The sequence below is a fragment of the Anser anser genome, assembly GCF_964211835.1.
Source record: "Anser anser genome assembly, chromosome: Z".
Classification (NCBI taxonomy): domain Eukaryota; kingdom Metazoa; phylum Chordata; class Aves; order Anseriformes; family Anatidae; genus Anser; species Anser anser.
In genome coordinates this window covers 8,827,475-8,849,579 of record NC_139723.1, presented here as the reverse complement: position 1 = coordinate 8,849,579, position 22,105 = coordinate 8,827,475, and the positions used below count along the sequence as shown (strand labels likewise).

The following is a 22,105-nucleotide window of genomic DNA, read 5'->3' as shown; positions in this document are numbered from 1 at the left end:
ACAATATGCAAGACTACTGGTGACAGGAATTCAACACCTGGAAAATAAAAACGCAGGGCACGCAACATCAAATGTAGTTTTCAATGAACTGTGCCTAGATCATAGCCCTAGCAGCCTCCTCCCTAGCTACAGGGCTTTGAACACAGAAAATGCATTCCTTAAACACTGGGAAAATCCAAGATACACGTGGATGCCATGGGTGCCAGAGGAAGGTCCCACACTGCACACTGCCGGGAAGCTCTGGGGAGGTAACATTACCCAGCCACCCAGTTCTTCTCCTCTCCTCCTGGCCCCTGATGCTGGCTACTTTCAAGCACAGGACAACACGAAGGCTGTATAGACTTCTGCTGTTTTATATTTTATCTCTCTTTGCCTTTTTCTTGACGTTCCTACAGAACATAGTCTGCAAATGAAGACTTTATACGAGTCTCACACAACAAGAAATTACAAGTATCGAAAAAAAGCCATGGCAGTATTACCACTTAGCAATGAGAAATCTGTGTATGTCTTTTAAACAGAACAAAATGAAACAAGAAACAGTCTATCTGGCTTTTTGCTTCAACAGTTTTCTTTGAAATTCATGTGACTTCATAGGCTAAATCTTCAACTGTTAAACTACTGTGACCACTGTAATTTTATACATTAGCAGCGATTAAAAATACAAATAAGTATAATAATTACTACAGTGAAATTTACATGAAACCTAAAAAATTAACATCCTTCTGGATCTGTTCACTTGTTTTTCCAATATACAGGAGAAACAGTAATTTACTCTCAAACTCAGTGTCTCCTTCCCCTTCACAGTGGTCCAACATTCCCCTAAATAAACACACTGCCACAAGAAGACAATATTCCTGAGTAGATCTCAAATACTTAACAGCAATACACAAGCACTATAAACTTTGTCTTCACATCTGTTAAAAGAATGTAAAAAATATGCAAATGGTAATCAAACACTTTTGTTTATGTTCACACACAATATATTTCAGCTATTTGTGCCAAAAAAGAAAACCGTTTGCTACTTTAGCCTACATGAATGAATGCCTGATTACTACACTTATAAACAGTTAGAGGCAGCTTTCAACGGTACCAAAACACGGCTAGCAAAATGAATGAATGCATGTGATGATGCTGCAATCTTTTTCTTTATAACAATTTTGAGATTTCAGGCATATGTTGTAACCTGCATTTGTGCATTTTATATTGGCACTGATGCTATGAAGTCTTTATGCTCAGGAGGAAAATTTAGCCCACAAAATTGTGCTGTAGGATGGACAGACTTCGTTCCTAAATCTCTGCTACAAAAGAAGATTCTCATCCAGGTCTGGATGATGATGGTGACAAATGGTGATCAGTCTAAATCTGAATTAGGATGGGTATCTTTAAAAACCTTTAGGTAGTTTGTTTTACAACCCAGCTGTCTTAGATATGGGAACGAGGACACAGTCAAACTTGAAAGACTTTCCATTCAGACTGCACTTTATGTACAGATGTATAAACACAATAGGACTCGATACATTCAAAGCAAGAGGAATCAGAATGGTGTGTTTTTATATTAGGAAAGACATGTCATCGCCAACATCCCTATAAAGGGACCGCTTTTTTCCCTGTTCTATTGCACATCTCCTCCAAATAAAAGGCATCGTGCATTAGGAATAGCAATTTCTACCCTTCCTCCTCTGTAGAGGGACATAAGGAACCATCTGCAGTTCCTAATTTGCTAAAGCTACAGTCATTCTACGCTCTTGCAGGCAAAGCACATTTAGACTAATAGAAATTATTCGTACTATCCTTTAAGGCTTTGATTCAGCCTCAAAAGCATCATCTCATCCAGAACTGGAAGAAACAGGGTATTACAAAGGCTATTGGAATCACAGGAAAAACAAAAATCCTGTTTGTGAGGGGTAATTAAAAATATGGTTCATGTAGCCTTGAAAAGCAAAGCTTAAAATGTTTTTGGCAGCTCTCTAAATATACACACTTATCCTCTCTCCTTGAGGTTTAAACATCAGCTTTAACTAGAAAAGCATCGAATGAGTATAAAATCAATTACATACAAACACAGGCAAGAAAAACTACACAGACAGTTAAAGGACTTATAAGTGTTATAATCAGTTCTGGCAAGCAATGCGTCGTGGAGACACGCATGTGAAACAGGTGAAATACACAGACAGGTTGGGGTGAGGGGGGCCCGAAAGGCGCACTCGCCCCAGGGAGGGAGGCAGTAAGTGTAGCATTAGTTGACACCCCCTGGAGCAGGCAAAAAGAGGCTCCGTTGCCAGGTACGTGGTCAGGATCACTTCTGAACTCCCTCATTCCGCACTTCCAGACTCGCACTGTCAGCCTGGAGGCATCGGGAGAGGTGTCTGTGTCCCCAGCCCCCTCCCAGTCCCACAGAAATGGGCACCGTGCCCTGTGCCGTGCAGGCCCGCTGCTGTCCAACGAGGCCTCTGTCACGGCAAAGGCCCAAAGCTTGGTGAAGCCATTGGTCACTGCCCTCCTCCTGCGACTATGTCTCTTGAAGTGGCTTTTAATTTTTTGCTCTAAGTTTACTCTGGTACGCTGAGAGTATTCGGTGACTTGCAGTACACCAGAAGCAACACACGTACCCCCAAAGCGTGCATCTGAAGTCAGATGATGTGATCTGATCTGCATCTGATGCGTAGGCAGGGGGTTTCAGCACAGGCTGACAAGGACAAAGCTTGTTGGCCCCAAAGCCCAGAGCACGCTTTCCACGCTGAAAGTTGCATGACTTCTGAGCTGTAAGCTTCGTGCACTCTGCTCTCCACAATCACACCATTAACCTTATTAACTTCTACATTTCGTGCCGTAAACAGAATATTAAGGTAGACTTTAAGCAGTCGAGGCTCATGCTGCCTGTCTAACCTACTTCAAACCATGAACACCGTCCTCAAAGTAAAATAGATACCATCCCAAAGAGAGAGCCAGAACATTGTGCAAACTAACATGTTCATATCACACACACAACAAATGTTTTATGGCTTTCAGTCAGCTGCCCTTCCAACTAAGCTTTCCAAATTTTGGACTATATACTTTTCTAACTCATAAACTAAGCACTTTCGCAGCAAAGGGAAACACTAGCATTTCCCAGATTATCTTCCACTTAGATAGCAAAGTCTCCACCTTCTCCCTGGCTACAGTACTAGAAATACCACTTCATGATGTCCACCCACTGATATTTAAGACATTCTACCTCTCCAGGAATAGACTAGAAAAAAGACTCTTATGCAATGCTTTCTATACGTACAGGCCACAGAGTTCTCTGCACACAAACTCTCCTACAATGGCTATAAATTGCTCTGCATGATACATCCATCATTTATCTCAAGTTCTACTTTAAGTACGTCGCCACAGCTTTATCAGCTTTATAGTCAATTTAATATGGACATAATAAAACTTCATGTAATTGTGCTACCTATCCGCCTTTGTCAGTTTTGAACTCTTTCTTCAATTCGAACTAACCTTGACAAGGTGGAGGAAGGCATGTGTTTGATCTCATGGAAGCAAATTTCCTACAGATTGTGGGAGAATCAATAGCTGGGTAAGGCACAGAGCCCAACTACTACCCACTGAGCAAAAGGATGCAATATCAGTTCAACAGCTACCTGTTGTCTTTGGACTCCCAACCGTGCAAGCAGCACAGCTACAGCTTGGAGTTAGCTCTAACACTCAGCTTGTGAAACAGGAAATGGAAATGCAAGAATCAGAGTGGGAGTGGGTATCCATGGATGTAACAGGCTGAGAAAAACTCACTAGAGAAATGAGGCTTCAGGCTGTCCACAACTGCCTGGCGCTGCTGTTTATGCCGCAGCCACAGGACAACATATCCACTACATACAACTAAAGAAGAAACAAAAACTGCAAACCAGACCCACAAGCCTGTGTTAAGCTTATCTTTCTCTTTTTCCTGTAGCTATTGAAAAAGCCATGACTGCTTCACATCAACTTCAGTGGTTCTTAGCTTAACTTTAATTTTGTATTAGGAAAGAAATTAAACATTACACACATACAAAAACACAAAAGACCACATTCTTATACAACACTTTGTTCTGAAATGGGTGCCTTAGCCCTTTGTCTTTATCTCTTCTTTCTCTTGCTAAAACCCCACAGCCTTACCAGGAAACAGCATGCTTTATTCAATCAAAATGCTCTGAACAACTCAACTTTCGATTTCCTTTTTTTTTTTTCACTAGGTTAGGTGAGAAAGACCTTCAATGGGAGTTATGTTTCAAAGGCAACATAGGCAAGATAATGCTTTTATAATTTACACAAATACAGCTCCTACAAAAAACAGTGACTTTCCCAATTCCTCCTAAAAAATAAAAAAAAATAATAATAATAAAAAAATCAGTCATCAATGATTCATACATTCTTTTCTATGACATCCTAGTATAACCAGGTGAGTAGTGAGGACACTACACCTTTCTTGGTTACGTCTTTTGTTTTTCTTTTCTTCATTTCCTCAAAATTGCACATGCCTTTACTTGGAAGCCTTTAAATGCATTACATCACCGATGAGCTAACGGATACCTTTACGTTTGCCCAAATAATCTTTCTGTACACATTTCTACCTGTACTCAGCTTGATACAGTGTTTCTCCACTGGAAATCTAGTCATCATCCCAAGTGGTTTTCAGCTACAAGGCATAAAGCTGTAATTACACCCTCTCACTTTTTGATATGCCAAGGGAAATGCACCTACCACTGACTGGAAAAGATATAGTATAGAAATCTTGCTTCCGCTGAAAATGACACTCCAGGAGGCACAGGTGAATTACAATTACAGAATGTTCTCTAAGTGCATTTGTGCGCATTACTGGAAACAATACCACTGAATGTCTGATGCACTAAGTACATGAATTACAACTTCTAGTTAGGACGGGGGAAAAAGTACATAGAAACAAAATAGCTTTTTCCACATCAACCAAAAAGTATTGTTAACTGTAGCCATATAACTTCCTCCCATACTGAGAAAAATAGATTGAAAAAGTCTCGATTTTCCACAAGTAGCAAAGAGCAGAGCGACCCAAACTGAGAAGTTCTAAAGTTGGTTCTGCATTGAGACAAGGGAGAATTTAAATTTACTAGTTAAAAAAGAAGGCCTGAAGTCCCCTAGCAAGCATTGCTCTATGTCTTATGTCCAGACAAAGACTATCTACACTACTGTTGAATGCTGTTTCACATGCTGCATCACATACGCGATCATTTGGGAGCAAAATGGTTAGAGCCACTCCTTTACAGGTCCCCATCTTCACTGCTGTCACTGCATGAGCCCAGAGCCTGTACTCTGGCTCCCCCCTCTGACAACTTTACAAACAATTCCCAAAAGGGTCTAGGGTGCCTATAGGGCTGGAAAAGAATTGAAGTAATTTATTTCAATTTATTTCTGCAAATTGGCCCAGAAATTCTATCCAGATGCTTTTAAGGTGAACACCAGACAAATAATCAACTTCCCTGAAGTCTAATACAGTTTAGGAAGGGTACATTGAAAGCCATTTTCAAGTAGGTAAATTCTACACAAGCTATTATGAAAAGGAAAAAAAAAATACTGTAATCAATATATTAAATCCCTGCCAGAAATCGCAGTGTGATACCATCTAACCAGCATTGCTCCTACACAGGAAACAGGTCTCTAATACTCTACATCAACAAAATAGTAGGGGAAAAATAGTTACATACTTTTTTTTTTTAAACTACTGACAACAGATTCTGACAAAAAGTCTAGTAAGAAAATTTAGCAGCCATACTTCAGAAGTATATAGTGCTTTAGCATATTAAAAAATTGGCTAAAAAAAAATTACTTCAATAGAAACATTTGTTGACTATCAGTAACAGCAAGATGCTAAAGTGCTGGTATACTTTAAAACCTGTCCTGTTTACTATATTAGTAAATCAAAAACAAAAATAAAACAGTGGGAAAATTTATTTTAGTTAACCAAGCTAAAATTATTTTCTGTAAAGCGTAGCTGAGATGCATAACACAACTGACTTAATTTTACACTGATAACTCTCAGAATATTCATGTGCAAAGGAAGAGATCCAAAAACTTAAAACGTAGGTGAACAAATATCACGTGTAAAGACTCAGTACTGGTATGTAATAGCAAGTTCAACAGTCCAATAAGGCCTGCAAAGAGAAATGAGAAAAGGCAGAGTCCATTTCAAGACAAAGTAAAACCAAGATGATAGGTATTACAAAATAAGGCATTTCCAAAGTATTACAATATAAAGCATATCTTAAAATACATGACTGAGCAAACAATCATCACATTTCAGAACTGATAAAAAGAAACACTTCATATTCAACACACTGTTTACAGGGATAACAGAAACGTCCACCACTAATTCAGAACAAATAAAACGCATTAAGAATGCAAATACTTGCTTGAGGCAAGAAACAAATGAAACACTAATTAGCAAATTTACGAATAAAGTATCTTCCACCAGCAGGTAATCCTCACCCATGGTCTGAAAAAGGATACTAAGATAAAGAGATGTCTAACCTGGATTTCATGAGGGGCTGAGTTACCCATTTCTTCAGTCTCCGACGGCCAAAGGAAGTTTTAGTATGATCCAAGACCCAGAGTAGGCTTCCTTTTGTTTTCATATCAGTCTAAAATAATAAAAATAGCATAATTATTTTTAACTGAGCAATCAGTTATGTACTTTAAGAATCTTCACTATGTAAGCATTCTGTTCGGACTTCAAGATATTGCAACTACGTTAGTTTACTGATCTTTTTCATGAATAACATCTTACATAAAACATCTCCAGCAGTCATGAGTTACTTGAGTATGTTTTTCCTTTAGTCAGAAAATGTTTTTAGAAAATTACACAAATAAAGCCAACATGTTAAATTAAGTCTGTACATAAACCACTAGCACAGAAAAACAAACAAACGAACAAAAAAACACTACTGCATCTATACCACTTGATAGCACTTTTTCAAGAACTCTGAAAGCTCTTCAGGAAACGTCTTTGCTAGTCAAAGTACAATAAAGTTCCTAGCTCATACTTAGAGTCAGTAGAGATTATCTTTCATTTATGCCTCTGAAAATATAACCCTCCTTCAGTCTGATCCCATTTAAAATAATTTTAACATCTGGCTGATATTTTCAAACCAACTTAACTAACTTTATTGGGAACAGTATGTCAAACAGCTCTAAAAATCTCCACATTGAAAAAAAAACACTCCATTTTTCCTTACTTGATTATGTAAAATTTCAAGATTTTTCATCGTTGTCCCATTAATTGTCATGTATTCAGTTTCACTTGACAACCGTTTGAAATTGCTGAGGAAAGGAATTTCAGAGGTTATATTTCAAATATGGGTACATATTTAATGGTAAGTCAAATTCCTCACACCAGAGAACTCATCAGCTATATGAAACAAAACACAAAAAAAAAAGTAAGAAATTAAAATCAATTCAGATAAATAAGAGAACTGAACACCAATAACATCTTTTGTTTTACTGCTCAGATAAACAAGATTTGAAGACTCGCTTGCCCAACTTCCTTCAATGATTCCAACAAAGCTTAGAATAAAATCCAGCTTTCCTGTCATCTAATCCCAATGCACTAAATTGTTAAGGAAATGCCCCTTCTTCAGTCTACGATGAAATTAAGGAAGTACATGCTTTTGTTAGCATACTGTTCTGATCAATGTAGGATTAGGGGCAGGGATAATAGTAAGAATTAATACCTTGAGAGCAAAACTGATTTTAACACCATTCAACATCAAAACAGCATAACAAAAGACATATTGTTAATTTTTCTTTCTACTACTACCAATTTAAAACTGCCTGTTAGTGCCATTATTTAAGAAGAGAAAAATATGGCATACTTAAACTATTTCATTTTCTTTTTAATATGACATAACTGTGACCAAAATGACTTAACTTTTTGACTCTTCCTAACACAACAGGAAGAGACCAACCCAAATGTTGTTTATGTATAGCTAAGCAAAACACTGAATAGAACCATCATTAATAACTGTATTAATATGTAATATTAGGTGTGAAAAGTATCTCAGTCTAAGATATGCAAATATAGTAGTTGGGACAGTGAAGTGAAGTGCAAGAACCCCACTAAATGCTTTTGACAAATCAAGTCATGATTGTCTAGGTTAATCATACTGCTGACTGCACTTTGCACAAAATCTAGGACGCTCTTTATTGTCTCAGCCTGAAAAGAATGACTTGCTGGGTAGGGTTTAAAATTGCTTTCTTGAATTTTCATACAATTTTTTGAGTGCACTCCACTTTAATTCTGTGGGGGAGCACTAAGTGCTTGAACTTTTCTGCTAGGCATACACAGCTGCACTATTGCTATATTTAAAAAAAAAAAAGGCACTAAAATTTCCAGCAGCATGAAATATTCAGAGGGTAATGGTATATATTCAAGTTGTTTGCAGGTGTTTGGGCCTGCTAGTGAACATGTTCTTAAATAATGTGTCAAATTAAAAGTACTTTCTGCAGAATTATTTTAAAAAGAAAGTTGATTTATCTGAGGGGATAAATTCATGGACAGCTGGAAAGTACAGCTGACTCAAAACACCCACAGTCAGCATTATTCTGCTCTATTGTGCTATCACAGCAACCAACAAACTTGACCAGCAAAACAAAACATTGGAGACAAAAGAAGCACTGTCTTCCAAATTACACAACATTAAAAGCAACAAAACAAAATTTCATGATATTCTGTCACAACTGGTGGTGCTGGAAAAAATTAAATCGGAATGATTCCCACTCGGCTTCCAGTCCCCATAATCAACGCCAAATCCTACCCACCCTTCCAAAAGCACCTAATCTACATCTAGGGCTTTCCTAACCTGCATCTTCCCCTGTGTATATATATACATATATATATAAATCGCCTATCACCATATTGATAAACACTCTTTGGAACAACTCTGATGGCAGGGGTAAGAACAGGAGTTAGCCTGTTAGTACCTCAGAACTTCTGTTTCCAACCAATTAAAAAAAAAAAAAAGCCACAAGACTTTGCTGCATTTTGATTTGCCACTACTCAAGTCTGTGATCTCTTAAAGCCAGATGGATTTAATGTGTAAGAACTGCACCTTTTTTTTTTATTCCTGAAAGCATAAAGAACGCTTTTGTTTGTCCCTATCAACACTCGATTACCCATGAGTTTCAAGATTACAGATTTACTGGTTCTCGCGTTTCCACACTTCAACTGGATGAAGCTCCATGCCTCCAAGCACTTAACGTAGAGCACATCCTGTCCACAGCAAGCTTATTCTCTGATGGCATTTGAAGACAACTAACTCTGCTCCATGGCAGACTCTATTTACTAGCCCTCCAGAAGCAGATATGCTAAAGATGTTCTCACAGCATAAATTATCTATGTTTTATATTATCCAGCTGTGAGTTTTATCTGAGTTACTCCAACCCTGCTATTAACCCTGGTAATTGAGAGCTTAAAGTACATGAATAATAGCCAAGATCAACTGCAGAATATGCCCAACCAACAATTCCAGATGTCACAGCAAAGATATGTTTTGCTTCCACCCCTTCATCTTCCTTCAGCTTGGGATCAGAACTTGATAAAAATGTGAACAAAGGCAGACTCTTTGTAGGGAATTTAGGGATTAAATTACATGAGAAGGAGGTTGTAAACAAATATTAAGCCAGCGCTGGTTTTACAGTGAGGGTGTCACACAATCCTCGTGAGAAGTTCTAAATGTGCTGGTATCAGCCGTCTTCTGCATCGGCAAACATGACTCTTCAAAATCACTTCAGATGGAGCACTACACATTAGTTCCTTCTGCAGGTGACAGTGTGACCTGAGTTTCAAAGAACAGACTTGCAGCTACCTGAAGTACTTAAACTGCGCAAAGCACTAGTGATGGAAATAGCTGGTTATCCCACTACTGAAGAGCAGGCCAAGGTAGGATTACGCTGCCTGGGATGAGAAAAATGAAAAGAGGAAACAAACAGAAATGCAAGCTTCTTGTAGGATTTATATGACTTTTAGGGAATGCTTATTAGAAAGAGGTTGCTATTCATAAAACAGCTTTTCAGAGCAGAACCTCACTTAACAATGAGTTACTATGGGGGTTACTATGATTGCTTTAGAACAGTAAACTACATCCGCAGACTTTTGAGTTTTGTGTGTTACCTGTGAAATTTTATCTTCTTGGTCATTCTGCATCCTGAGAATCTTACAGAATAGGGCACTTTCTATGCTTTATTCATCATTCTCTCCACAGAAGACATCATATATAATTTCACGCTAAGCAACACAGCCTAGGTGAATGTGTCATTCAAAGCATTAGCTTTCCACTACTTTAATTTTGCAAATCTCCAGTAACTTCACAGCAAAGCTCCAAGACACTGTTTTGAAAGCCTACTAAACAGCAGATTTTCTTTGCTCAATTACCTTTTACAGACCTCTAGAATCAACATCTTCAAAACTTCTATGAGTGAATAAACCTATGCATTTAAACAAGAACTGTAGGAATTCATGTTCAGCCTCAAGGAGTAAAAACCAGTCTCTTCATTTCTCAAAACCATTTGCTTTGGGTATGAAAGACGTTTACCAGTCTAAGTCATGAAGAACCTCAAACCCAGATTATGTTCTCTATTTAATTAACCAGACTTTTAAACTTGTTCGTGAATATTGCTGCAGGGCTAGAATTTCTGATCTGGTTCCCTGATGTAACAGCAGTCCACAAATTCCCAACTAAAACAGTTAACAAAATAAAATGAACAAACAAACACAAAACAAAACTTAGAAATACAAAACATAGTACAAGTACAGAAATAAGAGAACCTGGAAGGAGTAGGACAGACAAAAATAACCTCCATCATTTTTAGCCTGAATTAGTCTTCTCCTCTTTCTCCACTGAACTCCCAACAAGGGGTGGGCCTGCAGCCTTGTTCTACCCAGATGGCTGTTTGCTCTCAGACCACTTTCCTTGCATGCAGCCTCAGCGTTCATACAAGCTCCAAACTTCCAGAGAGCTGCCACCCTTCTGTGGTCTCCAGAGATAAGGCATATCCTTTGCTGAGTATCTCTTTGGGGTGTGTGAAAAACAGGCTTTTCCTTTTCCAGTCCCTCATGCTCCTGAACTAACCCTGAAACACCCCAAAGTCTTTTCACTACTCCTTTTTCAGTCTTACACATTGTGAGTGTGGGAAATAAACCTATGCATTGTCTCATATACATGATTATTTTTGGAATTAACACACAAGAGATATGGAACCCATATACACACCATTTCTTCAATTTCAATGACATCTCCCCTGAAAATTCAAGGAAGACCACCATTTTAGGCTGAGTGCATTTACAATTTGACTTCTCTCAATTTCATCTCACAAACTCCTTTCCACTCCTACTATGAAGTAAAATCGTCTACCCTCTTGTTGAAGTCTTTCTCTCTTTCTTCACCTCCCTCATAGTCACTTTAGCTTCTGTCTCTGGCTTCTCTCTTTTTCACTTGTCTCTGTCTTCTACCTTCACTGCTGATAGTTCTTCAATCCCAAAGCTACTCTCCGCCTTCAGAACACAGCTGTTTTCTCCACAATTCCCCAACATTCTTAAGCTTATCTATCACTGGTCAAACACTAAGAATTACAGTCTCTCTCTTCTGTTTCCAATATGCTGGAAAGCATGAACATAAAACAAAAATACACTGAGACACATTTCCCAACAAATGCTATGCAAATGATGATTTTTCAAGCAAAACTGGTTACTCAGCTGTCCTTGAAAACCTCTCCAATAACGGTGTCTCAGCAGGCAGAGTTATTAGAACATACCAGTAAAAAAGCTTATCTCATTCATTGTTCAATCTACTTTTATTTGATGTAGCAGTTCCAGTGCAGCCTAGACAAATCCTAGGGTCCTACAGTGGCACAAACACTTTTCTTTAAAAAGTTAAAATAAAAATACTGTTTTGTTTATGAACTTAAAACTGTATTTCATATCTTCTCCTGAATATTAAACCAAAATTAACTTCCCCCCAGTAATGACGATCCCTCATCATTTATGTGATATTTCATGAATGATACTATTAATTTCAGATGGAATTCTGTTCAACTGGGAGAAGAGTGTTGGGGCATTTATCAGAAGAAGGTACAAATGTGTAAAGAATTTCTTTTGTCATTCTTCCTATCAAATAGGTCTTTTTCATCCAGATCTGTGTCACATCAATAAACTGAAAACTATCTCACAGCTCTGACTTCATGCTCACTGACTCATCAGTATATGCTCACTGACCTGAATTCTCCTAGGAATTTTAAGTTGCTTGACAGTACAATGAAATTAGTTCTCTTCTGTTTCCTGCAGAATCACAGAAAATCCACGAACTCGACACCCTTTGTTTTAAAGCCTCTCCCTTTTCAGCATTTATATATTTCACTGACATTAGAAAAAAGTATTTAAGTTGAACCTGGCTCAACATTTGGCTGACTTCACTGTATGTGAAGATACGTGACTCATTTCAATATATGTGACACTTTAAAAACGTCAAGTAGAAGTCAGTATTGGGTAGTCCAAGCAGCAAAAGCATTAGAAATAAATACAGTAGAATCCAAGCTCCTGAGCACAGGAACATTGTTATCTTGAAGAATGTATTTTATTTCTCCATAGCATATCACCAAGATACCAAACAGTTCGTTGCATCAGATGAGTGGGAATAACACCACAGTGCTAGGACACCACAGGTTACAGTACTTCTTGGGGGATGAAGCAGGGGGGAAAGCTTAGAAGACACCAGAGGAATTGACCTATAAGCTCAGCAAAGTTTTTGTTTACATTTTAATGGTACTTGTAGAGGGAAAGAGGGGAAGTGCAACTTACGGAAGAAAATCCATTCCAAAATCCAGAATACCCAGTTATATTTAATTTCCACATATTATAGAAGATATTTGAAAATTGTTTAAAGCTGACATCTGCAATCATTTTTTAATGCAGCTGCATTTTAAAATAAAAAAGATAATGTAAGATAATAAAAGATAATAAAAAAGGGAACCCTTCAAAATGAGGCTTGAAATTCTAAGAATTTCATGCAACATGTGAATTAGCTACAGACAACAAAAAGTATTTCTAAGTTTCTAGTTTGCAGCCAGGCTTACTTAGTTAAATACTGGCTATTTACAGGACAGAGGCATACTGAGACAGCCAAGAGAATATTTTGAACAGGATCCATGACAGAGAAAGCTGTTTTCATGAAGCATTTATTAAGCCTTCATGATATTTTCAAACCTAAGCCAAATTGGATATCAATCTTTCATACGTCTGCAAAAAAAAGGACGAAAAGATGCTTGAGTGGCAATATCTTTCTATTTTCTTTTGATTCCACCTGTATAATATTATTATAATTTCGAGTACTCACTTCAGCATAGATAATAAATCTACAAGCTGTAACTACCTAAGGGAAGATAATTTTATTTTCATGGCTGTGTGTTTTTCTAGTAACCTTGCACAAATAGTAAAGATCTATGAACAAGTTTTTGCAAGACTGGTTCCCTACTCCTAGATACCACTAAGCCAACTCAAGGGATTTTTCAGAGAGCCAGGATGTGCTGACTGTTTTCTTTTTGCTTGTTAACTGGATTCACCAACAAACCGATCTGCTGAGTACTGTCTAAACATTGCGATGTTAGCATTTGTATCTGCTTCCAAAGTTACAAGGAGGGAACATGATTTACACACCTCCGTGGCAAAATAAAACATCATCTTACAAAACTAAATTACAGCCTAAAAAGTTCTTAAAAAGCTGCCAAAAAAAGCCTTGGTTCATAGAGTAAAACTGAGCTTGAGATATGACAGCTGGTATTTATTGACAAACTGTACAATTTACCTCCTAGTATCTATAATTTTTGCACCTTGTTTATCTTTAATAACACTTGGCTGCAGTAGCTGCTCATTTACATTAATGATAGTAATGTCTATAAGAACCTACTTCATAAAGAATTTCATGAAACACCACTTGGAAAAACAAAATCACTTGATTCCTTCAGTTCTGATTAGGAGCTTAAATTTTATAAAGATGATGTTTATCACTCCAGGTGGGCTCATTTCATTGAAAGGAAGTTGCCTGTTAAAAGTTGCAAGGTATCCCTGGTACATGTATTGGTGCTTTGAATTGGAAATTTATGTAAGGTAACTTACCTTGGATTGTAAAGCATCTTTTCTAAATTAAATTCTTTGAGGTATGCAATTACTGCTGCCAGAGCACAAATAACAGGCTTATCCAAGCTTAGTATTACAGATAGTTTTTGAGGACCTAAACAAAGAAAAATTTCCATGTTAAATTACTGTTTTCCACGAATGCATTTTAGAAAAAGTATAATCTATATTTCAATATTTAATCTAATAAAAATCTTTATTATGTGTATAGTGTTCTATGTTATCTACAGATCAACACAAAGTGGTTTCAAAATAATATTTATGGTTCCAAAAACTGTAGACTTCTACAATAATGAAAACATATTACGAAATTCAAAATATTCAACTCCACAGGTTTTTCCTCACAAAAATGAGTAGCTGTCGGCATAAGAAATTTCTAAATATACATATTAAGTACTGAATTCTGAAATCTTGAAATATTGTGGGCAACATCTGCGCAAATTAAAAGGAATAAAAAGGCCTTGGCACATGTACTGATGATTTATCTGCCTCAGCAAGTTTGCAAATAAGGTTCCATCTTGGTAAGACAGCTATTTGTGTTACATAGTGTCTCTAGACAGTGCTTAACCGCAGTGCCTATTCCAGATGCAACAATAGTAAAATTCACTCCCTGATATCTCAATATAAAAGGATTTATCTTTTAAATGAAGTTTTGTCAGAGACACTTTTTTAAGCTGTTCTTCTGTTCGTAGACTATCAACACATACAAGAACTTAAAGAAACATTTCAGATTTATCATTTCCCTCAGTTGCAATATATGTGTGAATTTATATCTGTCTAAACATACTTCTTCAAGACATGAGAAAAGAGATGTTAGCCCTGCATTCACTTGTATGTAAATAACATTTGTTCTCAAGGATCACTTCCTCCAAGCTCAAAACTGGTCCCAATGTGCAGAAAATGAAGCAAAGAGTAGCAGGAGGCCTGCATGGATGAACAAGATGCTCCAGACTAAAGCATAAAAAGAAAGAAGGTGAAAGGCGGAAGCAGGGACAGGTGACCCAGGCGGAATACAGAGACACTGTTCAAGCTTGTAGGGTTTAGGAAAGCCAGAGCCAACCTGAGATTGAAACTGGAAAGATACATGAAGTGCAACAAGAGCTTCTACAAGTACATCAGCAGCAGAAGTAAGACAAGGGAAAATACAGGCCTGCTACTGAATGGGCAAGTGGATCTGGTGACAAAGGACATGGAAGAGGCTGAGGAACTCAATGCCTTCTTGGCCTTGGTCTATGCTAGTAAGATTTGCCTTGCAGAATTCCAGGCCTTTGAGACCAGTGAGAAAGCCTGGAGCAACGAAGATTCATCCTTAATAGAGGAGGATCAAGTCAGGAACATTTAAATAAACCGGATGTAGATAAGCCCATGAAGTCTGTGATGCACCCAAATGTATTCATTCTCTATGTAAAAGCTAATGGGATGCATGCTTCAAAGACATTCTGAATTACATACCTGTAATATCAGGCACTTCTTTTGCATAAAAATCTGTAATTAGTTGGAAAGCAGGTGTGTATTCAAAATGGTGGTTTCCCATTCGTTCTATCCTAATTCTGTCATCTCGTAACCTGCAAACAAAATATAGATTGACTTTCAACATTTATGCTCCTTTCGAAAAGGACAAAGGTAGGTTACAAAGCTGGACTTTCTTTCCTCTTTCCAATGTTAGGAAGAGAATGGGTAGAGAAATGATGAGATTAGCTACTCAGGTGGATTGAGAACATTTCGAGATTTATTTTTGTTTTAAAACTTCCTTTTTCCACTGCAAAAAAACAAACAAACAACAACAACAAGACAGCAACAGCAAACTTGCCCAAAAGAGACTTAAAGAGGTTATCTAATATACCTGCAAGGTAAATATATTTTCATGAGTCATAAGAAGTGTTTACTTTATCTGTTCTTGAAGTCCTATGATGGTAAAACAATTAAGCCATTCTCATACGTAACCTTTTACCATATTTAATTATGCTTTATCTTTAAAGGCTTTCTTCACTGCTGTGCAATTTGCTGCAATATTAACCTACTGCACTTTTCCTTATATGCAGCAGAAGTATTCCTCTGCTTTATTCCCTAACTATCTAAGACTCTTCTCTTCCTTGTGCTGAACGACTTGCTTTCGTTCAGTCTTTTTGCAGAGAACATATGCTAGGCCTCTCAGCATCCCACGGTTGTTCTTTTGCTCCACTACTTTTGATCAGTATCTTTGAAGTTTTCCAAAGATGGACACAGAATTCTGACTTGGCATATTCCTCAGCACATAGCTGAGAAAAAGGATCAACAAAAAGTGCTTCATCTTTGGTACAATTTCATTTTTTCTAGCATGACATTTATGACTGCTGTCCAGCTTGAAAACTGTTAAGCTCACTTTTCTGCAAATCTGTTCCTTTGCATTCTGTCCACTACCCCATATTTGCAAAGTCATCATTGCTGCAAACATTCAGCATCTTACACTACAGAAATTACCACATTTCTGTCATGCTACTCATCCAGGCTGTCAAGGAGTTAAAAATAACAATCTAGTCCTCCCAATATGCCTGCAGTTCCTCCCAGCTTAACAGGATCTGCAAATGTAGGAAACCTGCTGTTCCACCACTGAGCCAAATGAGCTCTACTCAATGAATCCTTCCATGCAGACAGCAAGTAATCGAGAACTACACCTGCAGAGGATTCCATCCAGTTTTGCAACCCAAAAGAAATTCATCTAGCCTATTTCTTGTGACCCCTGCTTCCACAGCCTACTTAGTAAGACAGTGGAAGAACCTTAATTCATTGCACCATACATGAGATCCAAGTTGCTCAGTACCTGGCTCAAGAGATCTGAGATGCCAACACCTGAGTCCAAGAAAAGTGTCTGTGCAACATTTACGAGACACAACTTTTCTACACTGCTTATTTTTACAAACTGCTCACTGAAATTAAAACTGGATGCCACAATATCAGCTGAACTCATACAGCTGTTAATCCATCATCTAATACTTGTGATGGTTAAAAACAAACAAACGAAAACTACCAAGAAAAAAAAAACTACAAAAGAAACCCTGCAACCTTTGAGTATAATTATATATCCCCAGACTGAGCACTGAAGAAGCAACTGGTATAAAGCTGCCAGCAAAAGATGTATATAAAACTTACTCAAAGTATCCAAGCACAAGTCTCATATTACCATGGGACATGAATTAACCAAGTACTCCTAGCACATTGGAATTATGCCAATGAGAGGGATGTGTAGGTGATATAGGAAGGAAATAAATCAATACCCCTCTTGCAGTGCTTTTCAACTTCACACACACACAAAAAAAAAAATTGGCATTACAGATTCTGTTCTGAAAAGATCAATACATCTCTGAGGCTCAATTCTTAAAAATGGAAGTTATTTTCCAATAATACATGTCAAACTAGCAGTCTTAGGTTTTTCTCAGCACATCCTAGATGATCCCTTGCTTATTTCAAGTGTCTTAGTTTTAGTTGACTGATCCAATTAAGTTTTCAGTCTTCAGACCCGCTGGGATTCTCCTCTGCTCCAACCCTATTCAGAACATGCAAACATTTTTAAAGCAAATGGATTTACGTAAAAGACAACTAGTCCGTGTTTCTCAACCTCTGGTAACAATCTGCTATTTTCTTCCTTTCATCTTTCACCTGCTCCAGCCTTCACAAACAATCTGCTCTAACACATCCATCCATTTTGCTCGTAAGTGAGCAAATAAATTCACTACAGCATTTTGCAAGAACACTTAGTTAAGCATTAAACTTTCTAAAACATGTTGAATTCTATCTAGAGCTTAGCAGAGTACACAGCTTTGAATCTTGAACCTATGAGAGAGCAGGTCTTTTCTTTTGACCATGGCTGAGCAGGGACTTAAAGAAATTATTTTTAAAAATGATTTTATTTTTCATTTCTAGTTAGTATGTTCTCCTAACACTGCCTTTAAAAAAAAAAAAAAAAAAGAACTTTAACAACTTTTAATTTAGAGTTGAAGGCAAAGCAAGAGGTTTCGGAATGTAATTCCCAGTTTGGATGATTCACACCACATCTGCCTGCTTTTAAAGTAAGAGCTAAAAATTGTCATTTTCTTTAATGCATTTGTGATTTTCTTTCATTTCATAACCAAATTTAACCAACTCCTTAACATAAACTTTAGCAAAGGATAACAACAATCAATATAATTTGACTGACTTCTTATTGTATAATACTTTTGTTCATTAACTCCATTGATAAGAAATTGTTCAGTTTAGAACTAGACCATTCAGTGATTTGTAAAGACTTACACATATTTTAGTGTTTCTATTCCAGATGCCGGTATTGCCAAACAAATATCTGATATCTTGTCTATCTAAAAGTATACATATGATATTCTTGACCATGTCCAAAAAATGGAAGGTTATAGAATCCTATTCTACATATGGAGAACTTTGAATTTTTATCAACATGTATCAAAACAAAATTTGCTGCAGAAGGTTTTCATGTCTGTCCTTTACTTAGCCGCATGCCCACCCACAGGCCATTTTTCTGATTATAGCCAGAATGATATGTTGATGCTTATGTTGATGCTTTGTCTCTCCAGCTACCAATGCCTATTTACATCAGAAGTCAACTTGCCATCAACTTTTGTAAACATCATTCTTGTCAGAACATTGACAATGTAGTGCTGAAAACTAATACAGTATTTTATTAATAACCTTTCTAGCATTTCTTAAAAGAAACAAGCCTCATGTTCTCATGACACTGGTGGAGCTAGTCACTACAGAGACCACTAAGAGATCACTACATCTGCGGAAAAAAACGGTCTTAAGAGGAAGACTGAAAAAATGGCAGAAGCTGGAAGAATGATGAACAGCATAAATAAAACTAATGTACAGAATCTGGATCAAGATATTTAAAAAATAAAAAAATATTGTAAGGATGAGCTTGCATATAAAGACCAGAGCTCTCAACAGCGTGCTGAATAAAACAGGAGTCACTTCATTACTGCTGTACAATTCAAAACTAAATATGCAAAAAGTATGCAAAGATTTCTTCAAAAACAAAGACGTCAAAAATTTTCTTAAAGCTCAGGAAACCTTCCTGAAAGAAAGTAAGTAACTGCGGAGTTTTACCTTCCAACTACCCTGCCCTCTCAGTTCCACTTCAGGAGTATTTAACTGCTGGGATGCTGGCACCCAGCACTTTTTTGTATATCTGCATGTCATAACACAGGTTCATAAATGATACAGAATTTCAGAAGGCAGATCTCTGCTCCTAAAATTTAGTAAGATGTTTTTGTTACTGATGCTAAGCACAGATTTATTAAGCACAAATAACTGTTATTTAAGTGTTCCTATACACTTTAAAAACTGCTGTTTTCTCTGCAGTTCTCACAATCCACTCTGCTGGGATCATCAGCTTATTACCGTAGGGAAAAAATGCCTACACTGCACAGCAGAGCAAGGTAACCTGAAAGCGTTAATCCTCTCAAATATCCAAGTACACAAAATGACTTTTTCTTATTAACATGCTTAGCAGAAATGATATTTCTTTTATTTTTCATCACTGTGTTGCCTTTATCATACAATTTGTTTCTAGCTCAGGCGCTGTAGCTTTGAACTTATCTGTGAGAGCTGGAGAACAATCATCCTTCCTTTTTTGGTGAAACTTGGCATGAAGCTCCAGTAGCTTCTCTGGCGAAATCTCAATGACATTTCCAAGCAGCTGTTCTTTTGGCACTGACTGCATACATTTTTAGAAGCACAGCTTTTTTTCTCCTGCCACAGTAAAGCACTTTCCCACATTTGCTCTCAACAACCTTCAAATACCAGAGATGGAGACAATGCTGTTGCAAGGAGACTGGCAGCACAGATACCTCCTCTGAGCATCTGCCAGTCTCAAAATGATGTAAACCACTGATGCCTGTAATAACCAAACAATAATTACCATGTGCATGTTATCCATACACTACATATAGTGATATGTACATACACTTGACCCCACAAACCTCCAGTTTTTTGAACATCCTGTCCCAAAGCCATTACGATGCTAGGAGCTGCTGAAAAGCCTGGAACCAACACTTCCACACTTTAATACATATATATATATACACATATACATACACAGTAATACATACTTATAAAATATATATATACACATATGGAAAAACTTAGGGAAAACTCCTTGATTATCTTTTACAATCCAACGAATTATCAACACTTGTTAATGTGTGTGTCTTGATTTCCCTCTAGTCACCTTAGCAAAACTATAGATGAGCAGAACCCCCAGCGCATCTCCAAACAAAGCACCTGGATCCAAAAAGCTCTAGAAAAGTTCCTTTTAGCTTTAGGAACTTGGAGACGGGCACTGTCAAAGATGTTGAGTACAGAGGCAAAGATGTAGAGTATCAGAAAACCAAAGACCACTTTGCATAGGTACTCTATGATACTCTATGCTTTCTGTAAGAACAAAACTAGGTACTACAAGACAAAACACAAACACCGTTGTGCTCCAGCAGTTACTACATCTACAAAATAGACACGAGACAAATCTTTTCCAGGTTCTTTTTATCTGCCTATATGAAGAACGGGATGAGATGCACTACACTTGTTTTGGAAGCCAGCAGAAAAGATCAAGAACTGCTGGGAAAGAAGGGAAGATTAATAAGAACAAGAGTGGATTTATAAAGGAGAAGAAAATCCCATCAAATCAATTTAATTTCCTTCAACAGTAGAGGAACAGGTTCTGCAGAGAGAGAAGAAGCGTACAATTTCCTACATGGTTGATTTCAGTAAGGTTAATTTATAGCATTACACATGACATTCTCATAACTGATTTCGATTTTTCATAAACCTTATTTACATGAAAGCACTTATTACAGAGTGAGCACAAAACTGGCTGGAGAACGATACTCAGAGTGGTACCAGGGATTCACTGTCAAAATAAAGGAATGTGTTCTGCAAAGTTCCATGGAGCTCAATGCTGCACACGGTAGCATTCAGTACTCCAGTTATCACTTGGACAATGAAACAAGGACAACCCCAGTTAACTTGCCACTGCTGTGAAGCTGAAGTGGCTGCACAGAATGTTAGAAAACTAGACTTCAGCTCAAAACAATCTGGCATGCTGGAAAAATTATCTAACAAATGTGAGTTCTCTCCAACATGTGTAGCTGTGAATAAACAACACATGCACAAGTAGAATGGGGAATGAGCATGAAGAAGTTCCAACTTCTAATGTAGTAGGAGTTCTGTTCATTAAACATCCAAAGCATATATTGTTTACCTGCATAACAACAACAGAGAGCAGTTCATACCCAATGACTAGCACTATCTGAAGTGATTTTCAGTCCCTTGTGCAGTTGTGTATCAGCTTATAGAACCGCTGTTCAGAGTCAGCAAAGCATCTTCTCCGTGCTACCAGCAATATTCCCCACTGCATTTTGGAGGTGTTACGTAGCACATGACACTGGGAGGATGTAGTGCACCCTGGTGTGGTCTCATCAGGGGACTGACAGCACACCAGATTCCTCTGCCACATGCTTGTTGCACTTACCATCACCTGCACCCCTGATGGTGACACAGCTTCGTAGAACAGCTGTGCCGGTTTGTCCCCAGAACCACCACTGGCACCACAGATCCTCCATTCATGATCGTGCCAACCAGCAAAAAATCTCTCTACTTGCAGGACTTCAAATAGATTAAAAAAAAAAAAACAATGCAACATCAACACAATGACAAAACAAAACCAAAATATAGTAACACCCTGCCTACTACCAGCCATACTATGCTAACGCTAACAAAATAATATTCTTACAATCACACCCCACTATGGAAAATGCCTCTGTCTGAATCAAAGTGTGAGCAATCAATTGCTCATGGTAGCTTGGGATGACCCCTGTGGCTTGCCTCTCTCTTTTCTGCACAGCAGCAAGTCCCTCACAGCAGGGCACATTTTGTCGCTCTGTTTAA

The 22,105-nt window shown here is 37.6% G+C and overlaps 1 protein-coding gene across 2 annotated transcripts in view; it reads right to left on the bottom strand.

Annotated features, from left to right (window-relative positions):
• The window catches only part of MSH3 (mutS homolog 3), a 115,056-nt gene that overhangs the window by 60,048 nt on the left and 32,903 nt on the right, over positions 1–22,105 (bottom strand). For both annotated transcript variants that reach the window (XM_083817189.1, XM_083817188.1), the window contains exons 9-12: positions 15,626–15,738; positions 14,156–14,270; positions 7,227–7,311; positions 6,523–6,632 (exon numbers count right to left, since the gene is read on the bottom strand). In XM_083817189.1, coding sequence (XP_083673315.1) covers positions 6,523–6,632; positions 7,227–7,311; positions 14,156–14,270; positions 15,626–15,738 — 423 coding nt within the window. The remainder of the gene's footprint in view (positions 1–6,522; positions 6,633–7,226; positions 7,312–14,155; positions 14,271–15,625; positions 15,739–22,105) is intronic.